Genomic DNA, 26,890 nt, shown 5'->3' on the forward strand with positions numbered 1-26,890 from the left:
AGTGGCAGTGGCCTTTGCCTGAAGGAGAAGTGGGAAACCACGGAAAACCACTTCGAGGATGGCTGAGGTGGGAATCGAAACCCTCCCCACCCCCCTCTACTCAGTTGACCTCCCAAGGCTGAGTGGACCCCGTTCCAGCCCTCGTACCACTTTTCAAATTTCTTGGCAGAGCCGGGAATTGAACTAACCACTATATCACAGAGGGAGACTTTCAGAGATACTCAGCAACACTCCGTGTTTTTATCTCCGAACACATTCGTAGTTGTTCACAGTCATCACTCGGAGTGCAGGTGTTTTGGGCTGTTTTCGATGAAGGTAGCCAACAATTGGTCATACAGCTTTGGGAAGACAAAGCGTGTACAGCCCTGCGAGATTAATCGCGTCCTATAATACAGCTGTTACGGACAATACAAAGGGTATAAAAGGAGAGCTGCCCATACGGCACGAATGAATCACAGTGCGTCCGCTACTAAAAGATGGGCCATCCAGCAGTTCGACCAACCACGGGGCCTACATACTGTGAGTATTCTTTATTAAACTTCCTGTGTACATCTATATAGATAAAATACTAGCTGTTACCCACGGCTTCGCTCCCGAGGATTTGATAAGCTGATAGAAATTCATTGTTCCTCGATACTGCAATAAGACATTTTTTTGAAAATCCCTAAAGTTTAAAAACTCGCCAAGAAATTGCATTTCATTTACCCCAGAACCTCTTTGTAAACCACGTTTGTGGCACTGCCTTTTAGGGCTAAGATGGCCAGGCTACTGGCAGACCTAAATCTCGAACTTGCGATATGGAACTCTAAATGTGAGAAACAGTCCTCTTTTAAGTAGAAAAAAGAACGGGTTCCTTTATTTCTAAAGGAAATCCCAAATACCAATTTTCACGTCTGTATCGTCTTAGTTCTTGAGATATAAGTATCCTCATAAAGATAATTCAACCCCTTCTTCACTTATTTTCGATCTCCAGCGTAAGTTGATTTTACGAAAACAAAAAGTACCTGTTTCCTTATTTTTAAAGGAGCTTGATTACACATACTAATGTTCACGTCTGCAAAATGTTAAGTTGATGAGATATACTGTGGATATACTCATTTTAGAAACTGCCCCACTCCTTGGCTGAGTGGTCAGCGTTGAGGCCTTCGGTTCACAGGATTCCGAGTTCGATTCCGGGTTGAGTCGGGGAATTAAATCGCGTGTGATTAATTCTTCTGGCTCGGGGACAGGTTGTTTGTGTTTGTCCCAACACTCTCCTCTTCATATTCACTCAACACTCCACTTTACCAACACAACAGGGACACGCAATAGTAATTGGATCCCTACACATACGGATGGCGTCAGGAAGGGCATTCAGCCCCAAAACAGGGTAAAATCCACATTGCAACACAGTTCGCACCCGCGACCCCGCAGGTGTGTGAAAAGAGGTACAAGAAGAAGATACTTATTTTAAAAATTCACCCGCTTTTTTATTATTTCACCACCTTAAGTGGATTTTCCAAAAAGGTGTGTTCATTTATTTTTAAAGAAGATTCCAAGTACCAATTTTAACGTCTGTAGCATCTTCAGTTTCTGAGATACATTATATGTATTATCATATAAATAATTCAAATCCTTTCTCACTTCTTTTCAACTCACCTCCCTCCCCTTCCTTCCGTCACTCGTTAAGTGGATTTTCTGAAAACAAAAATTTGTGTTCTTTTATTTTTAAAGGATATTCTAAATACCAGTTTTCATGTCTGTAACGTGTTAGGTTCTTGTGATATATTGTAGACTAGCAAATGTACCCCGTGCTTCGCTACGGTATTCTACATTGTATTCGAATATCGAAGTAAATACTGTACATGCAGTAAATAAGATTGTTTTAAAATAGCATGTCTCTTAGCGTTATCCGAGAAACAGCATGGGAAGGTTTCCAATGTAAAGTGTTTGTTACGGATTTGTGATGATAACGGTAGGCTCACTTGCCTACTGCCATTCACAATCGAGTTGGGAAGTTTACATTATAATTGCAGGCCCCATTGTATACTACGCGGTCACAATCGATTTGGGGAGTTTTCGTTACAATGGCAGCCCCCCTAACCTATTTCCAGACAGATAACAGTTGAGGAGTTTATATTGTAATGGCAGGAAACTACATTGTTTGTAATTGCGGGCACCCTTGCGTACTGCCAAACACAATCGGGTAGGGCATGTTTAAACAAAACTGCATGCTCCCTTGCCTTCTGCAAGTCAAATCGAGAAGTGAACTATTCATTACAATGGTAGGCCATCCTTGCTAATGCCAGTTACACAGGAGTTGGAGAAGGATCCCATTCCTACTGGCAGTCAAAGTCGATGTGGGGAGTACTGATTACAATAGCAGACACACCCTTTCTCGGTCGCTACAAATCGACATCAGTGAATATATATAGATCGACATACGAAAGCATATGCATGTTTACAATATTGCAGACCTTCATTTACGGATTAACTGCTGCTAAACGTACGTAATATCGACAAAGGATTGTACCATAAGACGCCGGATTTAGTGGCCTAAATGGCTGGTCCTATGATATCTCATCTATTCTTGGATCATATTGAGTTGGAAACGTTGAACAGGGTAAAGTTTTTGTAAGATTATCTCACATTACTTTTCGGATAATTATGTGACAGCTACATATGGCTCAAATATGGCTACTGGGTGGGCCAATTTTCGTGAAGAGTTTGATGATTCTATATTTCCTATAAGTGATTGAAAGTATGAATTATGCATGTGAAAATTCCAAATTGACTTAACATCGATTAATAGAGAAAAATCAAACGTAAAAGAGATACAGATACGACAAAAAGTCATAAGACCAAGGTTGTAGACCATTCCAAATTGAACGGAGATTGTGCAATCCGTTATGTGATAAGACTTCCCGAAGGTCTGCACCATCATTAAAATTGCCTCCATGTTTCGATATTCTTCGGAGATAAAAAGTGAAAAATTTAAAGATCTTGGAAGTTTTCCGTCCGATTAAGGCTAAAACGTATAATTTTGTCAAATTTCAATTTTCTTTTTCGTCTGGCAGATTATGCCGCAATCTGAATTTTGGGTGAGAGGGCAAAAATTAGGACTTTCAGGAAACTAAACCAAAAAAATATGCAGATGGTCATTATTACCCCTTAAACGGGTAGCTGTGGGAAAATTTCGCCAAAATAGTCAATGTAGAGGCACACAGTCGTAACGATTTTATTTATATAGATAGGTAAGGAATCTGCTCCATGTACAACACCTTTTGGGTTATGTTCGCTGGACTTAACCTGCAAAACTGACCATTCATGATATCTCTCTTATTAATCCACCTGACGAAAAAATGCACATGAAAAAAAGTTTTAGAGATGGAATTCCATCACGTTTGGTCAATTTCCAGTCAGGTTGGTCTTGTACTGTATATATTGTGGAAGAGTAAAATCACCATTTCGGTTCCCTATAAACCGCCAGTCCATTCCGGGAACATGAAATGTTATTGACCTTTAAAACCTACCTTTGGACAGGTGGATGCTAAATATAAAGTTTGGTTCGAATATCTTCAGTAGTTTTTAAGTTGTAAGAAATACGCTGTACACGTACCCGCTTTTGAGTTAAGTGCGATGGGACTTGTACCGAAAAACGGTCCGTTAATGATATCCCCCTTATTAATCCTCGTATCGAAATGATGCACATGCGAAAAAAGGTTTAGAATTTAATTTCCATTAAGGCAGGTAGATTTCCATTAAGTTTGGTTGTGTATATTTTGTGGGAGTGAAAAATCACGGTTTTGGTTTCGTATAAACCCCCAGTCAGTTCAGGGATTTAGAAACAATATTTGCCCTAAAACCTACCCAAGGACAGGTGGATTCTAAATATGAAGTTTGGTGGAAATATATCCAGTAGATTCTAGCACTCGCGTACGTACGGACTAATTAAGGAAGAAAATAATACATTTAAGAAAGTTGAAATTAATAGAAAATGGATTATAACTGAGGGCAGTCGGATAACGACAAATATGTAAATGCCAAATGAATGTATTGGAAAATCAAATACCCCTCAATAAATTATGCTGGTGTGAGTTATGGATATAATAAAGCGGTAACAGGAGAAATTAAGGCCCAGTGATTCTTAGGTAAACAGATAAGAAGATGACTAATGGTGTTATTACATAATCTATTCGAGGGCAGTTATAACCTCCAACGATATTCCGTCAATATCCCGAAGATAGGCCGACTGACGCCTCTCTTGCCTTCTACCCAAAGAACAACCACGAATTTAAAAGCATGATGAGGAAAATGGCAATACGTTACTTCCCTGCTGGCAAGCAGTCAGAGACGTTGTCATGGTAACCTGAATGCAGAGCATGATACCCGCAGAAAATAGTAAATTTCTCCGTCATGTGAAGAGTAAGGTAAATTATGAACATAACGAAAGTTCTTTATAATGAAGAGACGTTTCACGTACGGTCCACGGAGTTTGCAGAAAATAAATAGTATAAGAGAAAATGGAGGAAAACCCTTCTGATTTTCTACAAACCCCTGGTCTATTCAAAGATTTTAAAATGATATGCACATCGAAACCTTCCCCGGGATGAGTATACTCTAAATATGAATTTGGTTGAGATCTATCCAGCCATTTCGACGTGATGGTGGAACAGACAAACAGACACGAAAAGTAAAAACTACCGATTCGGTCTTGAGTTGACCTAAAACGGATAAATATATGAAAAATTGGCAAAACAACAGAAATACAGACAGCGGACCCCCTACAACTTTATGTATATAGATAATCTCGCTGGTGTAGAATCTGGGAGCTGACGTTGCCATGGTTACGGCAGTTCATTTCTTTAAATTATCCGATTCCTAGAGCAGGGTTAATGTGGTTTTAGGGCCTTAAAACATGGTTTTCGGGCCCGTAGGGTTTACCAAGTTTTGTTCTTTGTGTCAAGGGGCTTAAATTGAGGTTTATCTCGTCCTTGAACGACAAATTCGATATTTCGCCTATATTAGCGTAGAATTTTTATCTCCCCTCCATACCCCCCTCGAATTGTTTTGAAAATAAAATACAGCTTATGTCCCTCAGAGATAATGAATATTTAAATTAGTAATATAATTTTTAGAATCAGCCCAGCAGTTCCTGATATTAGCCATTACATACAAAGAAACTGTACCTCTTTATAGATTAGTATAGAAGAGTTTTGTCTGTACATTGCTCAGAATTTTAAAAGGATGGTATTTCTGTATCGGTCGTGTCCACAGTAACAAGGAAATGCACTTTTTAATTTTCCATAACTTCTGCCTGCCTGCCAGTCTGTCTGAACACGCATCACGAGAAAACGGTTGAAGAGAATTTTATGAAAATCGGTATGCAAAGTCGGGGAATAAGTCGCTACAATGTAGGCAATAAATAATTTTATTCACGCTGAGTAAAATGGTAGTTTAGGGGAAGACCTAAAATTTAATTCTCAAATATTTACGTTGTTAGTGGTCGTATCTTAATGAAAATCGGTATGCAAGGTCGCGGAATAAGTCGCTATAATCTAGGCCATATAAATGATTGTATTCACGCTGAGTGAAGTGGTAGTTTAGGGGAAGGCCTTAAATTTATTTCTAAAATATCAATGTTATTAGTGGTAGTATCTTAATGAAAATCGGTTTGAAAAGTCGGGGAATAAGTTGCTATAATCTAGGTCATAAATAATTGTACTCGTTCTGAGAAAAATTGTAGTTTAGGAGAAGGCCTAAAATTTAATTCTCCAAAATTTGTGTTTTATGTCCTATACATTGTTACCGTACCGGACATGATCACAGAGATATACATGAAATTGGAGTTTTGTTACTAAGTCCATATCAGCGCCGAGTTACGAGAAAATGGGTAAACAGAATTTAATGAAAATCGGTATGTAAATTCGGAGAATAAGGAACTACATTATACGCAGTCAATAATTTTATAAGACACCCTAATATCGCAGAGTAGAAAGAAAACTAAATGTGAAGGACTACAATACAGAAAGCTCATAAAATTGATCAACAATAACATTACATTGACCATTGTTTGTTGTGATGTGCTTTGCGTCTTGTGGTGACACTCATCTCCGACATAGGGGATTACTGCTGCGTACCGAGTATTTTTTTTAAATTTACCTTACATCGCACCGACACGATAGGTCTTTATGGCGACGATGGGATAGGAAAGGGCTAGGAGTGTGAAGGAAGTGGCCTTGGCCTTAATTCAGGTACAGCCCCAGCATTTGCTTGGTGTGAAAATGGGAAACCACGGAATACAATCTTCAGGGTTGCGAACAGTGGGGTTCAAATAAACTATCTACTGTATGCAAGCTCACAATTGCGCGCCCCTTACCACACGGCCAGCTCGCCCGATCGTACCGAGTGTAACAGCCTGCCTGAATATTGGCGGGAAGTAGCTGGGGAGTTAGATAACTTTCTCCTTTAGCATGCCATTCCTCTGTTTCAGACATTTTCTGATACTACTGGTGCGTAACACACTGGTTCATCATAGCATTCGAGCTATTCAGTCCCTACTCTGAGGCAATGATTGGAATGAGCAGTGTGCATATTTAACGGAATAATGGCAGAGGAGTGTTCGCGGCTGTCTGCGGCCTGGTCATTCCCATTCTGGAACTTTGGACTATTAGATGGGCACCGTAGTACTTTTCGTCAAAAGTGAGAAAATGCGCGTTTTTTTTATTTGATCGAGTATTTTATAACTTTGCTTTTAATCGCTACTTTCCTACTGACGTTGTTGTAATGACCCATGTTGACTTCAGTTAGGAAAACTACAAGGTCAGTCTTTCTGAGAACCCCGTAGAGAAGCACGGGTACATCAGCTAGTAGTATTTAAGAAAAGAAACACAACTGGAAAGAGGGGCTTGATCAGTAGATAGTAAATGTTAATATCAACAGCTCGTCAGAACAAAGTGTTAGTAATAATTTCCTGTGGGCATTTCTAGCCGGGTGCAGCCCTTGTTAGGCAGACCCTCCGATAAGGGTGGGCGGCATCTGCCACGTAGTGGTAACTGCGTGTTATTGTGGTAGAGGATAGTGTTGTGTGAGCTGCACGGAGGTTGGGAATAGCACAAACACCCACTCCCAGAGCCAATGGAGTTAATCATTTAGGGCTAATACCTCCGACCCGGCCGGTAATGGAACCCGGGACCCTCTGGACCAAAGACCAGCACGCTAACCATTTAGCCACTGAGCCGGACAAAGTAAATTCGTGCCATCCCGAGCTGGTGCAGCCCCAATGGAGGCGAGCTGCATGTACCGATTCAACGACAGTCCAGGCCTCCTGTCATTCTTAACTTTCTGGCAGTACCGGGAACCGAACCCAGGCCACCGAGGACGGCAGGTAATAATGCTAACCGTTACGCTTCGGAGGCTGACAAAGCGTTTGTGAAGCCTAATAAGAAAAGTTAAGATTGATAGCAAAAGCAAAGATATCTTCGTACAAACAACGGAAACCCTTGCAGCAGTGGAAGATAAAGGATATCAATACCCGCCACCTCAGGAACGGCTACCTCTGTTGGTCAGTGGTAGAGTGTAGGACTCGGACTGCGTGGTAGTGGGTTCAAACCCAGCAGAAGTAGTCTGATTTTTTAAGACATAATGAAGTCCTTTCGACATTCCATGTCGTACGATGGCGATTTGTTAAAGATTTCTGGTGACACATTAGATGTTCACACAACATTATTAACCAAAACCCAGACAACCAAGAGAGATTCGGCTTACTTGCCATCTAGTGGGTCAATCAAAATGCTTGCCCACCGTAGCTGAGACCATAAAATTATTATTTTTTATTATTGTATTACTTCTTTCTTTCTTAATCCGTTTATCCTTCAGGGTTGGTTTTTCCCTCGGACTTAGCGAGTAATCCCGCCTCTACTGCCTTAAAGACAGTGTCCTGTAGCGTGAGACATTGGATCGGGGAGATATAACTGGAGAAGAAGAAGAAGAAGTTTTCTATTTAAGAATTATAAGGTTTACATTCGTTAAAAAGTTTCCTTGGCCGTAAATGTTGGTCTTAAAAATGCCTGCACTAACTGGCCACCCCCCCCCCCGCCCCTTTATATGTCAAGCTCCTCCTTTGGGTACCACAAAACAAAGACTGAGGGTGAAGATAATTCTCATAAACATTCATTACCTTATGCTGTTATTGAAGCCATGAAACCTGTTTATCCAGACCTTAATGACAAAAGACTCTTGGAAAAATGGTTACATGGAAAAACCACCGAGCCCAGAATTCTGTGCTCAGTGGGAAAAACACAGAATCCGAATGAGAGTTTCCGTCACTGTATTTGGGAACGTCGTGCCAAAAGTGGTATTCTTAGGTCTTACTACACTAAAATTGGGTGTTCTGGATGCAGTTAACTGCTTCAATGAAGGTGTTGCATCCAGTTGTAAAGTTTTAGAGTCCTTAGGAATGTCTTCTGGGGAAAATATGGCCTCAGCACTAAATCTAGTTGATCGTCGTAGGATAAGTAAGGCTGATAGGGCCGTGTTTGAAAGCTCTAAGGAAGCCAGAACAAAGAGGAGGAATAGGAAAAGGCATGAGGAAGATGAATGTGTCCTCAGTCATGAGGAATATGGTGCTGGAATGCATTGGTTGGTCATAAATGTATATTTTCACTTTGAAGTGCTCTCCTGTAAGATTGTACTTTTTAGAGTATTATTTTACTATCTCTGTAACCGAGATCAATGAAATGTGACAAACAGCTTTATTGTGCAATTGTCTTAAAAGTAGACTACAATCATTAGTGAAGCTCTCTATTTATTAAAAATGTGCCATAAAATATGCGACGTAACTATTGAAAATTTGAATAACAAATTTTGAACTTCCCTCACAAAAAATATGTTATCAAATTTTCTGATTGTAGACACACGCTGTGAGTACAAAATATAAAAGTATCATTCATGTTACATAAGTAGTTTCTGAGTTTTCTCTTCGGAGATCTTGAAGTGAATTTGCAATCTTAAAATTCAATGGAAGAATTAAACATTCATAAAAAATTAACCATGAGCAGTAACTAAAATCCTAACAACAATCTTCAATGTTCATTCTTGCACATGATCATTTTTGTCCATCCGTAATCTGTCGAAATTATGATGGCAAATATATTGATGTTTCAGTACTTTACTCTGGTCTTCACAGACATGTGCCCAGTTAGGTACCATCCCGGCACTTACCTGTAGAAGAAGTGGGCAATCACAGGAATCCACTTCGAGGATGGCTGAGATGGAAATAGAACCCCACTCTACTCAGTTGACCTTTCGAGACTGAGTGGACCCCGTTCCAGCCGTCGTACCACTTTTCAAATATCGTGTCAGAGCCAGGAATCGAACTGGGGCCTCCTGGGGTAGCAGCTAATCATGCTAACCAATACACCGCAGAACAATCATTTTCTTAATCATCGTTATCTGGTCGATTAGATTAGCAGTTTGCCTTTTCCTACCACTACGAGCGCTAATGCAGAGTTTCACTTAGCCCCTTATAACTACATTCGGTGTGACATTTTTCAAAAAAGTCAAAAAACGCCTCAGAGTATTGAACCAAGGAACACATTATAGAGATAATGATGTAAATAAGTTAATTTGGCTAGGGTTTGAATAAAAAAAAGGAAAAGAGTCAAGAAACAAGGAATTTTAGGCTGTTTTACTGGAACTGCATTTAGGCCGGAAGAGATTATCTTTTCTTTTAGTTTGATAGAGCTATCCATGACTCACAAATTGGAAACTTCCGGGCCCTACAGCCCTTCAATATTCGGCACATTTAAGGAAAGTGCTTACTTTTACGTTTTGCTTAGTATGGGGACACTTACATTGTTTGCTAAGAAATGTTTTCAACATAAAAATTAGCAGAACTGAGTAAGAAGAAGCAATATTCATTACCTCCAAAATGCGAAAGTAGTGTTTTGTCTGATGATCTTTCTTTCTTTCTTTCTTTCTTTCTTTCTTTCTTTCTTTCTTTCTTAATCCGTTCTCCAGGTTTCGTTTTCCCCTCGGACTCAGTGAAGGATCCCACCTATACCGCCTCAAGAGCAGTGTCCTGGAGAGTGAGACTTTCGGTCGGGGGATACAACGGGGAAGGAGGACCAGTGCCTCGCCCAGGCAGCCTAACCTGGTATGCTGAACAGGGCCCTTGTGGGGGGGATGGGAAGATCAGAAGGGTTAGGCAAGGAAGAGGTAAGAAAGCGGTACCATCTCGGCATATGCCTGGAGGAGAAGTGGAAGACCATGCAAAACCACTTAGAGTATGCCTGAGGTGGAAATCGACCCCCCTCCCTTTCTACTCAGTTGACTTCCCGAGGCTGAGTGGACCCCGTTCCAGCCTCATACCACTTTTCAAATTTCCTGGCAGAGCCGGGAATACAACCCGGGCCTCCGGGAGCGGCAGTTAATCACGCTAACCACTACACTACAGAAGCGGACATGTCTGACGGTTATCATTTCATTTTGTCTCAGAAGCCCGAGATGCCTTATTTACTTTCACAGACTGTACCTCATTTCACAGACTTCCACTTGTCAAGCTTCTTCAGTGTGATCTGGGCCTAGAGGTGTTCACCACTTCTTGTGCATCTTAACTGTTGTGAGTACATCAATTGTTACATAGTATGTTCCTTAATTCACTCTTATCATCGTTATCATTGTCCGACTCATTGGTTGAATGGTCAGCGTTCTGGCCTTCGGCTCAGAGGGTCCCGGGTTCGATTCCCGGGCCGGGTCAGAGATTTTAACCTTCATTTGTTAATTCCAATAGCTTGGGGGCTGGGTGTTCGTGCTGTCTCCAACATCCCTGCAACTCACACACCACACATAACACTATCCTCCACCACAATAACACGCAGTTATCTACACATGGCAGATGCCGCCCACCCTCATCGGAGGGTCTGCTTTACTAGAAATAGCCACACGAAATTAAAACAAAATCGTAATCATTTTTACACGATCGTTATCATACAAGTAGTTCGCCTCTGTAGTGTAGTAGTTAGTGTGATTAGCTGCCACCTTGGACGCCCGGGTTCGATTCTCGACTCTACCACGAAATTTGAAGTGATACGAGGACTGGAACGGGGTCCGCTCAACCTCGGCAAGTCAACTGAGTAGAGGGGACGTTCGATTCCCACCCAGGCATCTACGAAGTGTTTCCCACTTCTAGAGGTAAATAGAATATATTTATTTATCGCCTACATGGTGTTGCAAGTACAGATGATGTAACGCCGGGATGGTCTTATGGCGACGATGGGAAAGGCCTAGGAGTGAGAAGGAAGAGACCGTGGCCTTAATTAAGGTACAGCCCCATTATTTGCCTGGTGTGAAAATGGGAAACCATGGAAAACCATCTTCAGGGCTGCCGACAGTGGGGTTCGAACCCACAACTCACAGCTGCGCTCCCCTATTTGAACGGCCGACTCGCTCGGTGTTTTAAAATATGATGCATAGTAATTCATTCCTCAACTTTTATAAAATCGCTTTATTTCAACATCCAATTTTGACTAATATCCCGGCGGTAGCCATGTTTTTACAAGACATGTTCGAATTTTAACCAGAGATGGCAGTGAAAGACAAATGGGGTTCTGAGATACTACATGTAAAATCATCTTTATGAATATTAGAAACGATAATGTCTAAACAAGGAATTTTCTTGAAGGTTGGTCATTGGCAAGATAGAATTCGTAAGAATTTAGAAGATATGTTTACACGTTGTTTTAAGTCGCACCGACTCAGATATATCTTATGGGACAGGACTGGGAAGGAAGCGGCCGTGGCATTAATTAGGGTACACCCCCAGGAATTCCCTGGTGGGAAAATGGGAAACCACGGAAAACCATCTTCAGGGCTCTCGACAGTGGAATTCGCACCCACTACTTCCTGAATACTGGATATTGGCCGCATTTACTGCAGCTATCGAGCTCGGTCTTTAGAAGATCATAAAAGTGGATTATGGCGGATGATTCAACCAAAGTATTAATATTAATGTGCCCAGTTTTATAGATTTTATAGTCCCGATGCCTTTCCAAGTTCTCAGCCAATTGTAATATAATTTACTTCTCCATATTTGGATATATTTTACCGTTTGGGGTTAACTCAAGATCGTATCAGAAGTTTTTAGTTTTCGTGTCTGTTTGTCTGTTTTTGTTCCATCATCATAGGTAAATGGCTGAATAAATCTCAACCAAACTTCATATTTAGAGTTTACTCATCCAAGGTCAGGTTCTGATATGCATATAATTTAAAAATCACCGAATAAGCTGGGAGTTTATAGGAAGACCAGGAGAGATTTTTTCAATTTTCTCTTACACTATTGATTATATCTCAGCCAAACTTCATATTTATATTTTCAATCAATCAATCAATCAATCAATCAATCAATCAATCAATCAATCAATCAATCAATCAATCAATCAATCAATCAATCAATCAATCAATCAATCAATCAATCAATCAATCAATCAATCACTTACTACTGATCTGCATTTAGGGAAGTTCCCAGGTGGCAAATTCCCTATCTGTCATTTTCCTAGCCTTTTCTTAAATGATTGCAAAGAAACTGGAGATGTATTGAACATCTCCCTTGGTAAGTTACTCCAATCCCTAACTCCCCTTCCTATAAACGAATATTTTCCCCAATTTGTCCTCTTGAATTCCAACTTTATCTTCATATTGTGATTTTTCCTACTTTTAAAGACACCAATCAAACGTATTCGTCTACTAATGTCTTTCCACGTCATCTCTCCGCAGACAGTTCGGAACATACCACTTAGTCGAGCAGCTCGTCTCCTTTTTCCCAAGTCTTCATGGTCTACTCATCCAGAATCAGGTTTCTATATAAATATCATTTCAAAATCACTGAATAGAACGGGGGTTTACAGGAGTGCCAGAAGACTTTTTTATTTTCTCTCACACAATTGATTATATGTAAAATCTATAGACTATATGTGAAACGCCCCTTCATTTAAAAAAGTGCTGTGTACATAATTTCGATTACTCTTCAAATGACGGAGAAAAATGCTATTTACTACGGGCTTCATGTTCTGCAGCCAGTGAGTGACATCCTCGCAGACACTCAGTTATTTGGAAGGATCCACAACAGAAGGAAATCAGAGGATGCATAATGTTTCGGTCGGCTTGAAAATTAACCCTACCTAACGTAACTGAACACCGAGGAAACACGAGGTAGAACTTTTCCCTTTCGTGTCTGTCTGTCTGTCTGTCTGTCTGTCTGTCTGTCTGTCTGTCTGTCTGTCTGTCTGTCTGTTGCATATGCACATGGAGTTGTCATTTGCATGAAGATTATTCTCAAATATTTTTGTCAACATTAGATCTATCAAAAGACTGTAAATGACAAACGTTTAAGAATGTATTATTTCCGTTCCTTTACGCCATGTATATTTATCATGCGACGGATAATAACGCAGATGATTACGAAAAATTGGATGTTTAGTCCCATGCATGTCACTTCAAGGTGAGTAATGGGAAAAACTAAAGAGCCATTTTGCTCTTTCTGGCGTGAGAAATGTGCAAGGTTTACCTTCCCATGGACGGGGTAAGAGCAATTAAGAGTAAGATTTGCTACACTAAATGTTGGAACGTTGTCTGGCCGACATCGTGAGCTAGCAGAAATGTTGAAGAACAGACATGTTGATATTGCCTTCATAGAGCGGAGAGGTTCCAAGGCGAAAGAAAATGGAAAATGAATACAAACCCATATATCATGGCACCAGCACAACATCGAATGGTGTGGCAATAGTGGTTGGCCTACGCTACCGCAACAACGTCACAAGTGTCGTCAGAGTGTTGGAGAGGCTCATGTCTGTCAAGATTGGTTTAACATCAATAACTGCCCATATCATTTCTTGCTATGCACCTCAAACTGGATGCACGGAAGATGAGAAGGATGAGTTCTGGAACAATCTCGATGCCCATCTTGAAACAATTCCTCCAAATGAGTTCATTTTCCTTGGGGGAGGTTTAAATGGACATGTCGGATCTCAACGGGATGTACAAGGGCGATGTCATAGATGATATGGTCTTGGCACGCGAAATGATGAGGAATATCGTATATTTGATTGTGCGGAGGCTCATCACCTAGTTGTGAGCAGCACATATTTCAAGCAAAGGATAACACATCTAGCTACATATACCAGTGGAGGCCATGCTACTCAGATCGATTACTGGATGATTCGACAACAAGATCTGAAGATGGTAATGGATACCAAAGTTATCCCATATAACAGCATTGACCCCCAACATCGCTTGCTTGTTCTGGATATTCAGAAAACTGTCAAACGTACTAAAACACCTACAAGTGGACCTGAGCGTATCAAGTGCTGGAAAATGAATGTCCAGAAGAACGAAATGAAGACAGCTTTAACTAACTTCTTACAGAAGCCTAACCAGTCAGTTAAGGACATGTGGGAAGATGCTGCGAAACAGATACCTCAGGTAGCAACAGTAACTCTGCGAAAAACAAAACGCAGGCGATGATGGAGTCCAACAAGTTATCAAGGAGAAAAAGGTAGCCTGTAGGGCTTGGTGAAAGACACGCCTGGATACTGACCTTCAGAGGTATAAAGTGCTGAAATCAGCAGCGAAAAGAGCAATGGCTGCTGCAAAAGATCGTTATTACCAGGATTTGTACGACCAGATTGACACACCAGCAGAACAAAATTACGTTTATCGCCTTGTGAAGTCCGGCAGCCGTTCAACCCGGGATATTGGACACGTCATACATATCAAGAGAGCTGACAAGAAATTACTACGAGACCAACAAGCTATCCTTCAACGATGGTCAGACTATTTTGCAGATATTAGCAACAAAGAATTTGAACATCCACCGATTGCAAGCTCTGATTCCGTCTATGGACCCGTGCCTTTGATTAATGCAGAGGAAGCAATGATTGCCATAAAGAAGATGAAGAATGGAAAAGCAACTGCCCAGATAACATACCAGCAGAAATCTGGAAACTTCTCGGCAAACCTACTGCAGAATTCCTTGCCACACTCTTCAACGAGATCATCACCGAGAACAAACTTCCCCGTGCATGGACAACTAGCACGACAGTCCCAATCTGGAGGGATAAAGGAGACATGAGCGACTGATCAACATACCACCCTATTCGACTCCTCTGCCATACACGGAAGATTTTTCAAACGGGTGTTGGACAACAGGTTCAGAAACATTGTCACAGTAATCCAACCCATGGAGATTTGTTAAGCGCTACAGCACTATCGATGCCATCCATGCCACATGTCTACTGATGGAAAAGCATAGGGACCTAGAAAAAGCATTTGAACGAGTCCCACATGACCTCATCTGGCGAGATCTTCGTAGTCATAAAGTCCCGGAAGCCTATGTAAGCTCGGTACAACTTATATATCACAATGCAACTAGTGTGGTCCGGAGTCCAGCTGGAATCTTCCCGCCTTTTGATATTATCATTGGTGTACATCAGGGCTCAGCTCTATCACCGTTTTATCCTCTGCTTGGATACAGCTACGGCTGGCATACAGACATCACATCTCTGGACCTTTCTTTATGCGGATGATGTGGTACTTGACCAAAAAACACGCCTTGGACTCCAACGCCAGACACAAACTTGGAGCGACAATTAGCTGAGAATGGTTTGTGCTTCAACACCCAGAGAATTGTCCGACTCGTTGGCTGAATGGTCAGCGTACTGGCCTTCGGTTCAGAGGGTCCCGGGTTCGATTCCCGGCCGGGTCGGGGATTTTAACCTTCATTGGTTAATTCCAATGGCCCGGAGGCAACTCACACACCACACATAACACTATCCTCCACCACAATTACACGCAGTTACCTCACTTGACAGATGCCGCCCACCCTCATCGGAGGGTCTGCCTTACAAGGGCTGCACTCGGCTAGAAATAGCCACACGAAATTATTACCCAGAGAATTGAATACCTAGCATGTGGCCCCCAAGCTAGCGGGACCATAAGGATCAATAATCAAGATTTGCAGAAAACCATGCATTTTAAATACCTAGAGTCAGTTGTCACTTCGAACTGCCATGCCACTTTTGATACTGGAGCGCGGCTAAATGCAGCTTGACTCAAGTGGAGACAAGTCACCGGAGTCCTCTGCGATAAAAATATGCTTCACCATTTAAGGGCAAAAATGTACAAGACCGTGGTACGCCCAGCAGCTATTTACGGGGCAGAATGTCGTCCAATGACAAAAAAAGCATGATCAGACGCTTCATACAATGGAAATAAAGATACTTCGATGGACTCTTTGACTGACTCGATGTGACAACATAAGAAATGAAGATGTTCGACAAAGGCTTGGCGTCGCTCCAATTGTGGAGAAAGTAAGGGAAGCGCGTCTCCGCTGGTACGGTCACGTTATGAGAAGGCAGGACGGCTCAGTTGCTAAAACAGCTCTCCAAGTTTATCCGGGAGGAATACGACCACGCGGAAGGCCTTTAAAGCGGTGGACTGACAATATCAAGGCCAACGTTGGTTTAAAACCTGAAGATGTCAGCAATAGGACGAAATGGAAGAGATCTAGCGAAACAATGGATCCCATAGTTTGGGATAAACGCTAGGAAAGAGAGAGAGAAAGACCTGATATTTAGGAAGGTATCATCAACGTCAGAGCACCACGCAAGTGGTCAGAGATACAATATGCAACCTGAGAACCACGGAGAATTTCACGCAACTCCGGACCAGGAACTGAATCATGCAATAAATTCGGAAATCATCTTCATTCTCTTTCTCGACTTTGTTCAGTTCAATTTCACGCGCTTTCGTTTGAAAATATAATTTTAATATGACATATTAAACTTCGCATACATTCTTGAAAGAAACGTGTAATCCACTGCAAATTCCCGTGTGAAGAATGCGTACATATTCTAGTAGAGAAATAATTACTAGTTTAATATGAGTATCTTCCCTGCTACTTCGAACAGCTTTTGTATATAAAACTGATCTCAGTCTAATACAGTGCAATACATGTTGATTTTTATTTTCCTGTATATTGAAACTCCCCCATTTTAAATCCTTCTACTACAGAAATTTGTAATTATATAATATCCTGGTGGACTTCAAAAGCCAACTTCTTCCTTTAAGAAGTCAATAACCATTCACACAAAGAATATCAGCAGAGAATGAATTAGGGAATATTTATACTTCACCTCCATGTTTTCTCTTCGATTGATTGATTGATTGATTGACTGATTGATTGATTGATTGATTGATTGATTGATTGATTGATTGATTGATTGATTGATTGATTGATTGATTGATTGATTGATTGATTGATTGATTGATTGATTGATTGATTGATTGATTGATTGATTGTATTTTCAAAATAGTCTTTCCTAGCGATCTTAACTGCTCGTGGAGAGTGCCCCATCCAAAGCATTTCTCTGGTATTAACGTCTTACTATGTCCTAATATTACATTTACCTCATGACTTACGACTCTCTTTTGAACCTAGTTTTCCAGCAAGATTCCCAGCATGTACCATTTCAGTGGTATAGCATTACTTATACGTATTCTGGAAAACTTTCCTGATAATTGAAACAATGTGTGTACTTAGATTATCTTTCCCATCACTATTAAATTGTAGGTCATATTTACTAAGCAATCGCCTGGTGAAACCCAAACATATTAAATCAACTTTTAAAAAATGCTTACGGAATCTTTTAATTTTAATATTTATATCCTGCGCCGCTTTATTCACACACGAGTCCTTTATAAGATTATGCCTGCGTGGCACATTAAAAACAATTTTAGAGCCAGATAATTTGGAAATCTGCCTCAGATGTTCATAACTCGTGATCCACAGCAATATCACTTGTACCACTTATAATCACAACATAGTTGTCCTTCCCTAAAGCAGGATCACAATCCGTAAGAATGTATTATGTTTCAGGCTATGGTTTTACCATTTCAGACACCTCCATCCCCGGATTCTCCAGATGAGACTTGATGTTTCCTGCCATACTTTTCTTCATCCACGGGTTTTGTTAATTACATTTGAGCGTATAATATGGGGCACTTAAAATTGCAGTATCTGTCAGAGGGAATGTTGGCATTTTCTATGTACCGTCACTTTCAACCTACAATGGCACCTCCCAATAGCACAGTGGTATTGGTCAGACAACACTCCCATTCTTATTACACGCTCGCACTCAGCACTTACGTCAGTTTACCTAGCTGGTTGGATTACAACTTTGATGTTGCATAAAGCATCGGCTCGAGAATAGTGGCACAAATAAAAAATGGACGTTGTCAAGAAAACAAGGTTGATAAGTTAAAACACCATATCAGATCAAGGATTAAAATTTATCAGACTCTTTCTACATGATAAAATTTATCATATACACTACGCCATCAAACGTATTCGGACGCATGTTTGACATTGCTCTTAGATTTTACCTGTGCCCTACTCCCTATTCTTTCCTTTCTTTCTTAATCTGTTTACCCTTCAGGAGTGCGAGGGATCCCACCTCTACCACCACAAGGGCAGTGTCCTGGAGCGTGAGACATTGGGTCGGGGATACAGAGTATCAGTACCTCGCCCAGGTTTCCTCACCTGCTATGCTGAACAGGGGCCTTCGTGAGGTATGGGAAGATTGGAAGGGATAGACAAGAAACAGGGAAGAAAGCATCCGTGGCCTTAAGTTAGCTACCATCCTGGCATTTGCTTGGAGGAGAAGTGGTAAATCACGGAAATCCACTTCCAGGATGGCTGAGGTAGGAATCGAACCCACCTCTACTCAGTTGACCTCCCGAGGCTGAGTGGACCCCGTTCCAGCCCTCATAGCACTTTTCAAATTTTGTGGCAGAGCCGGCAATCGAACCCGTGCCTCCGGGCTTGGCAGCTAATCACACTAACCACTACACCACAGAGGAGGACTGAGGTGAGTCCACCGTTCACCTTTATGACGCCTTCAACTCTGCTGTGGACACGTTCAATGAGGTGTCTGTACGTCTGTGGAGGAATTGCAGCCCATTCTTCCTCAAGAGCCGAAAGAAGAGTACGTAGTGATGCTGGACGCTGGGGTCTGGAGCGAAGTTAGCATTATAACTCATCCCAGCTGTTCCATTCGGCTCTGGTCGGGATTATGGACAGGCCAGTGCATTTCTGGAATGTTATCGCCCACAAACCACTGCCTCACATGTGCAGGTTTATGACAGGATTCACTGTCATGCTGATAAAAACAATCGTCTCTGAACTGGTCCTCTGATGTACACAGTACACAATGGTTTAAAATGTATTCATATCCTTTCGAATTTAGAATCTTCATAAACGGAATAAGAGGACCACACTCTAACTACGAAGAACACCTTCTACAATAAAACCTCCTCCTGCGTACTTCACTGTTGGCACTAAACATTTATTTATTTATTTAATCGTGTCAGAAACATACATTATACTTATAATTATACAGGACAATAACAAATCATGTACTATAATCATTAATCATTTCTGATGATGGCAGGTAACGATGTGATTTAAGCTCTACATAAATACAAAATTAATTAAATGTGGTGTGACCAATATGCAGCTAATTTACATGCTTCCTTGGTAGCGTCGATCACATTCTGGAGAGAGGAACTATTTAGATAAAATTTACAAACAAGAAGATGGCTCATTGTCTGTTCTTCACCACATTCACATAGAGTGGAGTCACAAACAAAACCCCACTCTCTCATGTTGGTTTTTGTTCTTCCAACTCCTGAACGCAACCTGTTGAGCGTCTTCCATATTGACCCGCTTTCCTCGTGGCCTGGAGGAAATCTTTGGGAAGGCGTCATCCATCCTGCAAGGTGGCTGGATCTGGAACGCCATGAATTCACTCTGAAGTTCGATGGTGATTCAGTGAGGTTTTCAGTTGTATGGAGAAAGCTATTCCTTGATTTGAGCCGTTTGGTTGCTGGATGGTGCCCATATAAAGTTTGGGTCGTCAGGTTCAGTGCTCTAGATTTCTCCAGTCTGGACTCACGGCGAATATCTGGAGGTGGGATACCTGCTAGACAATAAACTTTATCAAGTGGAGTAGGTCTCAAACATCCTGTAATGAGTCTGCAGGTTTCATTTAAGGCGACATCCTTTTGATTAGCATGACTAGATCTACACCAGACAGGGCAGTCGTATTTTGCTGCTGAATAACAGAAGGCTATTGCTGATGTTCTTAAAAGGAGAGGACGCGTCCCCCAGATTGAACCCGATAATTTCCGGATAAAGTTGTTCCTTGCAAATACCTTCCTTTTGGTATTCAGACAGTGTGTTCTATAGGTTAGTGCTCGGTCAAGAGTTACTCCTAGGTATTTGGGAGTGAAGCAGTGTTCTAATATTTTACTTTCCCAAATCATTTGCAATTTTCTCGCTGTCTGTCGATTTCTTAGGTGGAAGGCACAGACTTGTGTTTTTGATGGGTTTGGTTTTAGTTGGTTCTCTTGGTAATAACCACTTAGAATTTGTAGAGCATGAAGCAGTGTTCTAATATTTTACCTTCCCAAATCACTTGCAATTTTCTCGCTGTCTGTCGAATTTTTAGGTGGAAGGCACATACTTGTGTTTTTGATGGGTTTGGTTTTAGTTGGTTCTCTTGGTAATAACCACTTAGAATTTGTAGAGCATGGGAGAGCTTCTCTTCAGCTAGTTCAAATGTTTCCTCTTGAGCTGCCAGAGCGACATCGTCTGCATAAATAAAACTCTTGTCCCTTGTGGGCGAGGCCGATCATTGGCGTAGATGTTGAAAAGTATAGGTGCTAGCACACTCCCTTGTGGAAGGCCATGAATACAGGTGACACTCCCCAGGCATTCGCCAAACCCAAACTCTTCAAACGGATTGCCACAGGGTATAGAGTGATCCATCACTCCAAACCACTTGTTGCTTGTCACCACTATTCAATGGTGTCGCTTCTTACACCACTTCAAGCATCACTTGGAAATGTTTGGCTTACGAGCAGCAGCTCGATCACTGTACCTCATTCCTTTGAACTTCAGACGCACATTCATTGGACTGATGGTACTACTTTGGATCTCTCGAGTGAATCCTTCCGCTGATTTCTTATGATTTTTTACAGCCAAACTCCACAATACTCGATGGTCCCCGTCCGTCATTTACTGAGGCATGCCTGGTCTTGGTTTAGCTGCAGTTGTTCCTTCGCGTTTCCACTTCACGATCTCATCACCAACAGTCGACTTGGGCAGCTTTAGAAGGGTTGAAATGTCCCTGATGGATTTGTTACTCAGATGACATCCAAGGATTAGTCCACGTTGAAAGTCACTGAGCTCTCCTGACCGATCCATTCTGTTGTTACTGATCCTCTACTGACAACACAATACTCCCCGACTCCTTTCATATCGGCGAGTCCAGCTCTCATGAAATCTATAGTTCAATTCTGCATTACATAGGGGTTTGTCCGGATACTTTCGATCAGGTAGTGTATTACGTCACACTTTCACAGATTTTCAATTAAATATATCGCAACTAGAAAGTGTTAATATTCTTGACTGATGATGTTCAGTATACTCAAGTGGTATGACGGCATTTGTGATTTTTCACAATAAACATAAGAGTTCCACATAAGACAGTTCCTACATAGAATGAGTGATTATTTTTGCATATGGTGCATATTTTTGAGTTGTGTCAATGTTCCTGCGTAGGTGCGATAAGTCTAACGCTAAAATTCATATCAAGTGCCAAGATATTACTTCCAGGCTTTCAGTACTTTCTGCCAGTAGGACAAAGACGTCGTCATAAGCCAAGCTTTCTACTCCATTTCCATTCAACTGAATCCCTCCGTGCAGTTTTAAACCATTCATAAATAGATAACAAGGATCAGATATTACAGATTTATCTAATCTCTGTAACTACTTTGAACCAAAAACTAATAGGTCGTAAGTTACAAGTTTTGAGCCCCTGAGGTAGGTGGTGATTGGTAGTGATTATTGTTTTAAGAGGAAGTACAATTAGGCAACCATCCTCTATATAACACTAATCAGAGGGAAAAAATGGAAGGGATCCGACACTTCGAAAAATGAAGATATCGGCCAAAGAAAGACAAGGGCCACGAAGGGCGTGAAAATGAAAGACTCCCCAGGCCTCCATACGTAATACCGTCGGGGTCGGAAAAGAACAAGAGTTGACCAAAGGAGGTCGGATAGGATAGATGAAAGTGAGGAGCCTGGCACAAGTAAGTGGAAGCAACGCCAGGACTCAGCTATGAGCCCCGTGGTTGCCAACCAAAGTTCAGAGCCCCTAGGGCCCCTTTAAGTCGCCTCTTACGACAGGCAGGGGATGCCGTGGGTGTTATTCTACCGCCCCCACCCACAGGGAGACCACTGAGGCAACTCTCTACTTAGGTCTATACGAATAGAGTATAGCAGCCATCATACCTAGCAGCCCTTGTCTCAGTTCCCGAAAGTTAGGCTGATAAAACTAACAGGTCATAAGTTACAAGTTGTGAGCCCCTGAGGTAGCTTGGTAGAGTTCGGCCTATCAGAACAATTGATTAAAGTTAAAGTTAGGCTAATATAACTAACAAGCAAGATATCCGTGCTTCGCAACGGCTTTAAACTGAAAATTATAATTCAAAGTTTTTCTTTTTGGAGAGTCCACTGTCAGCTAAGTCTGTAAAATACGCCCTCAGTTCGTACATCAAAGGGTTTTGGGGGAATGATTATTTATTTTCTGATCTAACACTCATTTAAACCCCGTACAGAAAAATGTGAATGTTTTAAACGCTATCTTATTTAAAATCTGGGATATAAAAGCGACCAACCTGTGAAATGTTGATTTTGTACGTCGAACAGTAATGTAGGAATATATACTTTTTACGGGGTGAATGTTTGTAAAATATTTATCAACATCTAGACTACAGGAGACCAAATTTCATTAAAAAGAAGTAAGTTAATGACTGAAAGGGTTTCGGAGGGTCAACCGCCATCTAAACCCCTTAGGTGAGAAATATTTTGAGTATACGATATTTTTCACCTAGGACATAAAAGAACACCCTTCTAGTAAAAGTACGTCAAAGAGATTTGGAGGGAGCTAACCTCATTTAACACTTAGGGTTGTAACGTTAAAAAAAATATTTCCTATTTCACACGTAGGATTTGGAATTGGAATTTTGTCTTCGTGCCTTAAACCGTTTCGGAGGAAGGAATGAACATATTTGTTTTCGAATCTTAACTCCCATTTAACTCTCTGAGCGGTTAAATTTGTTTCAAACCTTCCGTTATTTAACGCCTAAGATATTAACTTCATAATTCAAACGGTTTCATATAAATGCATATTTATGTCATCATTTCTCACCCCCAGAAAAAACCCTCTTATGAGTGTATTATAAGTCCACTTGTATTTGTATTCTCATCAAAATTGATTCCAGCCCCCCACTCCTGCCACAAAATACGCGTGTCGTTATTTTTAAAGGAGATTCCAAATACCAATTTTCTCGTCCGTAACATCCTTCGTTTTCGAGATTTCAATTTAATTTCAATTTATTCACAAAGCACAAGATACAGCTACACTGAGCAAATTTCAACCCCTTAAGTGTATTTTCAAATACAAAAATACGTGTTTATTTATTTTTAAAGGAGTTTCCCAATACCAATTTTCACGTCTGTAATATTTCGGTTTTGGACATAACCAGAATCATAATAAAAATAATTCAACACTTCTTCAGTCATTTTACCCCCTTAAGTGGTTTTCCCGAAAACAAAGAATACGTGTTACTTTATTTTTAAAACAGATTAAAAATACCAGTTTTCATGTCTGTAATAATATCTTCAGTTTTGGAGATACCAGTACCCTAATAAAATAATTCAATCACGTTTTCTGTCATTTTAACCCCTCTTAAGCGTTTTTAAAACAAAAATACGTGTTTATTTTTAAAGGCGATTCCAAATGCCAATTTTCACGCTTGTAATATCTTCAATTTTGGAGATAACAGCATCCCAATAAAAATAATTCAACCCTTTTTCAGTCATTTTATCCCCTTCCCCAAAGTGTTTTTTCTGATTTACTTTTAAAAGATTTAAAATATCAATTTTTCACTTGTGTAATATGTTAAGTTTCTGAGATATACTACAGATTGCTCATTTTAAAAATTCACCCCGTTTAACTCTTCCCCTTGTGTGGATTTTCAGAAAACAAATTATATGTTCCTTTACTTTTACAGGAGATACCAAATACCAATTTTCACGTCTGTAACATATTTCGTTTTCGAGATATGCCTTTGCTGGCAGGACCTAGTGTTTACAGTGCACTATGTCTTCTGGTATGGTCTAGAACAATTTTGTTACTTTCATTGATCTGTCTCTGTCTTATCCTTAGCTTAGACAATATGGAAGTGACTGAGGTATGAGTGATGCTAGTAATATCATAGACTGATGTATAATAGCAACTTCTGGCTCGGTGAGGAAAGCAACGGGAAACTACCTTACGCCTCATTTCCCTAGTACGCCTCTTCAGTGATGCCTAGGTCATCTATGACAGCTGATGGCAGAGCTCTTGAGGATCCAACCAGCCTTAGGGCTGAAGACTGAACATACACATCGCAGATATACTCATTTTAAAAAATTTACCCATTCGTGACACCTGTTTACTCCCTCTTAAGAAGATTTTCCAAAAACAAAAAGTACGTGTTTCTTTATTTTTAAAGTAGATTTCAAATACCACTTTTCAAGACTGTAACATCTTCAGTTTTTGAGATATAAGTATTCTCATTAAAGGTACTCAACCAATTTTTCGCCTTTCTTCACACACCTTAAGAGGATTTTCCGAAAATAAAAAATACGTGTTTCCTTAGTTTTAAAATAGATTCCAAATACCAATTTTAACGTCTTTAAATTGTTAACTTTTGAGATATAGGTACACTCATTTCGAAAATTCACCCCCTTTTCACCCCCTTAACGATGGAATATCCAAAAATCCTCCCTTAGTGAACACCTACGTTTTAATATAAATTTATCCTCAAAATTTAATTTCTTTATGTTCAGTAGTTTTGGCTCGGCGATGATCAATCAGTCAGTCAGGCAATGTTATTTTATATATAGATGTATAGCCGCCATCTTGCGTATTACCCACTGACCAAGCTCTGCCGGGTTAAACTCATAAAAGCCCTTGTATCACCATTAGTTCCTGCGCCAGAAGGTACTTGTATTTACAGCAGCCATTCTGCATAGCAGCCCTAACCTCAGTTCTCGAATGTTAGACTGATAAAACGAATAGGACATAAGTTACAAGTTGTGAGTCCCTGAGGTAGCTATAAGAACAATGTATCACCATTAGCCCGTGACCAAGCTCATTAAAGTTAGTCTCATATAGCCCATATACAGCCGCCATCATGCCTCCGGAGCCCTAGCGCAGCACTCCCCGGGTTAGTTTTAAACCGCAATCACTACTGATCTGTACTTAGGGCAGTCGCCCAAGTGGCAGATTCCCTAGCTGTTGTTTTAATAGCATTTTCTTAAATAATTTCAAAGAAACAAGAAATTTATTGAACATCTCCCTTGGTAGGTGATTCCAATCCCTAACTCCACTTCCTATAAACGAATATTTGCCCCAATTTGTCCTCTTGAATTACAACTTGGTCTTCATATTGTGATCTTTCCTACTTAAGACACCACTCAAACGTATTCGTCTACTAATGTCATTCCACGCCATCTCTCCACTGACACCTCGGAACATACCACTTAGTCGAGCAGCTCGTCTCCTTTCTCCCAAGTCTTCCCAGCCCAAACTTTGCAACAATTTTGCAACGCTACTCTTTTGTCGGAAATCGCCCACAACAAATCGAGCTGCCTTTCTTTGGATTTTTCCACTCTTGAATCAAGTAATCCTGGTGAGGGTCCCATACACTGGAACCATACTGTAGTTGGGATCTTACCAGTGACTTATATGCCTTCTCCTTTACATCGTTACTACAACCCGCAAATACCCTCTAGTCCCATAAGAGCCTACGTATCACCACTAGTCCTTAAGTGACTTCAGCAGTTCACTACCACATACATATTGAGAATATTAAGCTTTATGTTTTATGACTATTTACTGTTTTTTGTTAATGTATTTACAACTGTTATTGTCTCAATCTTCCAGCGCACACGATGAAGCTAACAGCCTGGTCCCTGGCATTCGTCAACATGGCCATGCCTGTGCTGTTCTTCGGATGGGTGTTATATACCCATGCTCCTGTTTCTGTAACAGTTGTGGAAATTCTCCTACGACCACATCATCAACACTGGTCAAGCACAGACAACTTCAAATGTTCTCTGGTTGACACGGCTCACGCTACTGGAACTGTCTTTGACAAGAATGAAACTGTATCCAAATGCATGTTTGTTCAAGAACGCAAAAGATTCCCATGGACATTTGTGTTTACAGGTGAAGGAGACAAGAATACATCAATTCTCTCTTTGCAGAATATGTCAAATGACACTCACAAAACTGTCAATATATTTGTTAAACAATGTAATAATAACGACAGAGAAAATGTGTCACATGCAAGTACTTCAGACTGTGATGTTACCTTTCAGTCTGTCATATCTCTCAATACGATTACACATAATGAATCAGTGATAACTTTCTGTCTATTAACATCGAAGGATAATGCAAAACTAGGACAAATTGCTCCAAATAAGACCTGCTTCTTGCTCGGTAAAGATATCAACAGTCTTGATATCGTCGCTAAACAATTATCTGGACGTATTTTTAATTTAAAGAGTATAGCAAATGAAATTGAGAACTCAGGTAACAATAATTTTACATTATTAACAGAGTGTTCCGAACATCACAGCTGTTACACATCCAAAAATCTGTCATACGGTGTCATTCCTAACATTCTCTTAAATAGCTCCAAAACTATGCGAAACGCTAGGAGAATATCCATTTTGAAG

The 26,890-nt window shown here is 40.6% G+C and overlaps 1 protein-coding gene across 1 annotated transcript in view; it reads left to right on the plus strand.

Annotated features, from left to right (window-relative positions):
* Positions 1 to 1,200: 1,200 nt before the first annotated feature.
* The window catches only part of LOC136883237 (lysozyme), a gene marked incomplete at its 5' end in the record, with an annotated part of 464,330 nt that continues 438,640 nt past the window's right edge, over positions 1,201 to 26,890 (plus strand). The window contains one exon of the mRNA XM_068229762.1: positions 1,201 to 1,206. Within this exon, the coding sequence (XP_068085863.1) occupies positions 1,201 to 1,206 (6 nt within the window). The remainder of the gene's footprint in view (positions 1,207 to 26,890) is intronic.

This window comes from Anabrus simplex, chromosome 1 (genome assembly GCF_040414725.1).
Source record: "Anabrus simplex isolate iqAnaSimp1 chromosome 1, ASM4041472v1, whole genome shotgun sequence".
Taxonomy (NCBI): domain Eukaryota; kingdom Metazoa; phylum Arthropoda; class Insecta; order Orthoptera; family Tettigoniidae; genus Anabrus; species Anabrus simplex.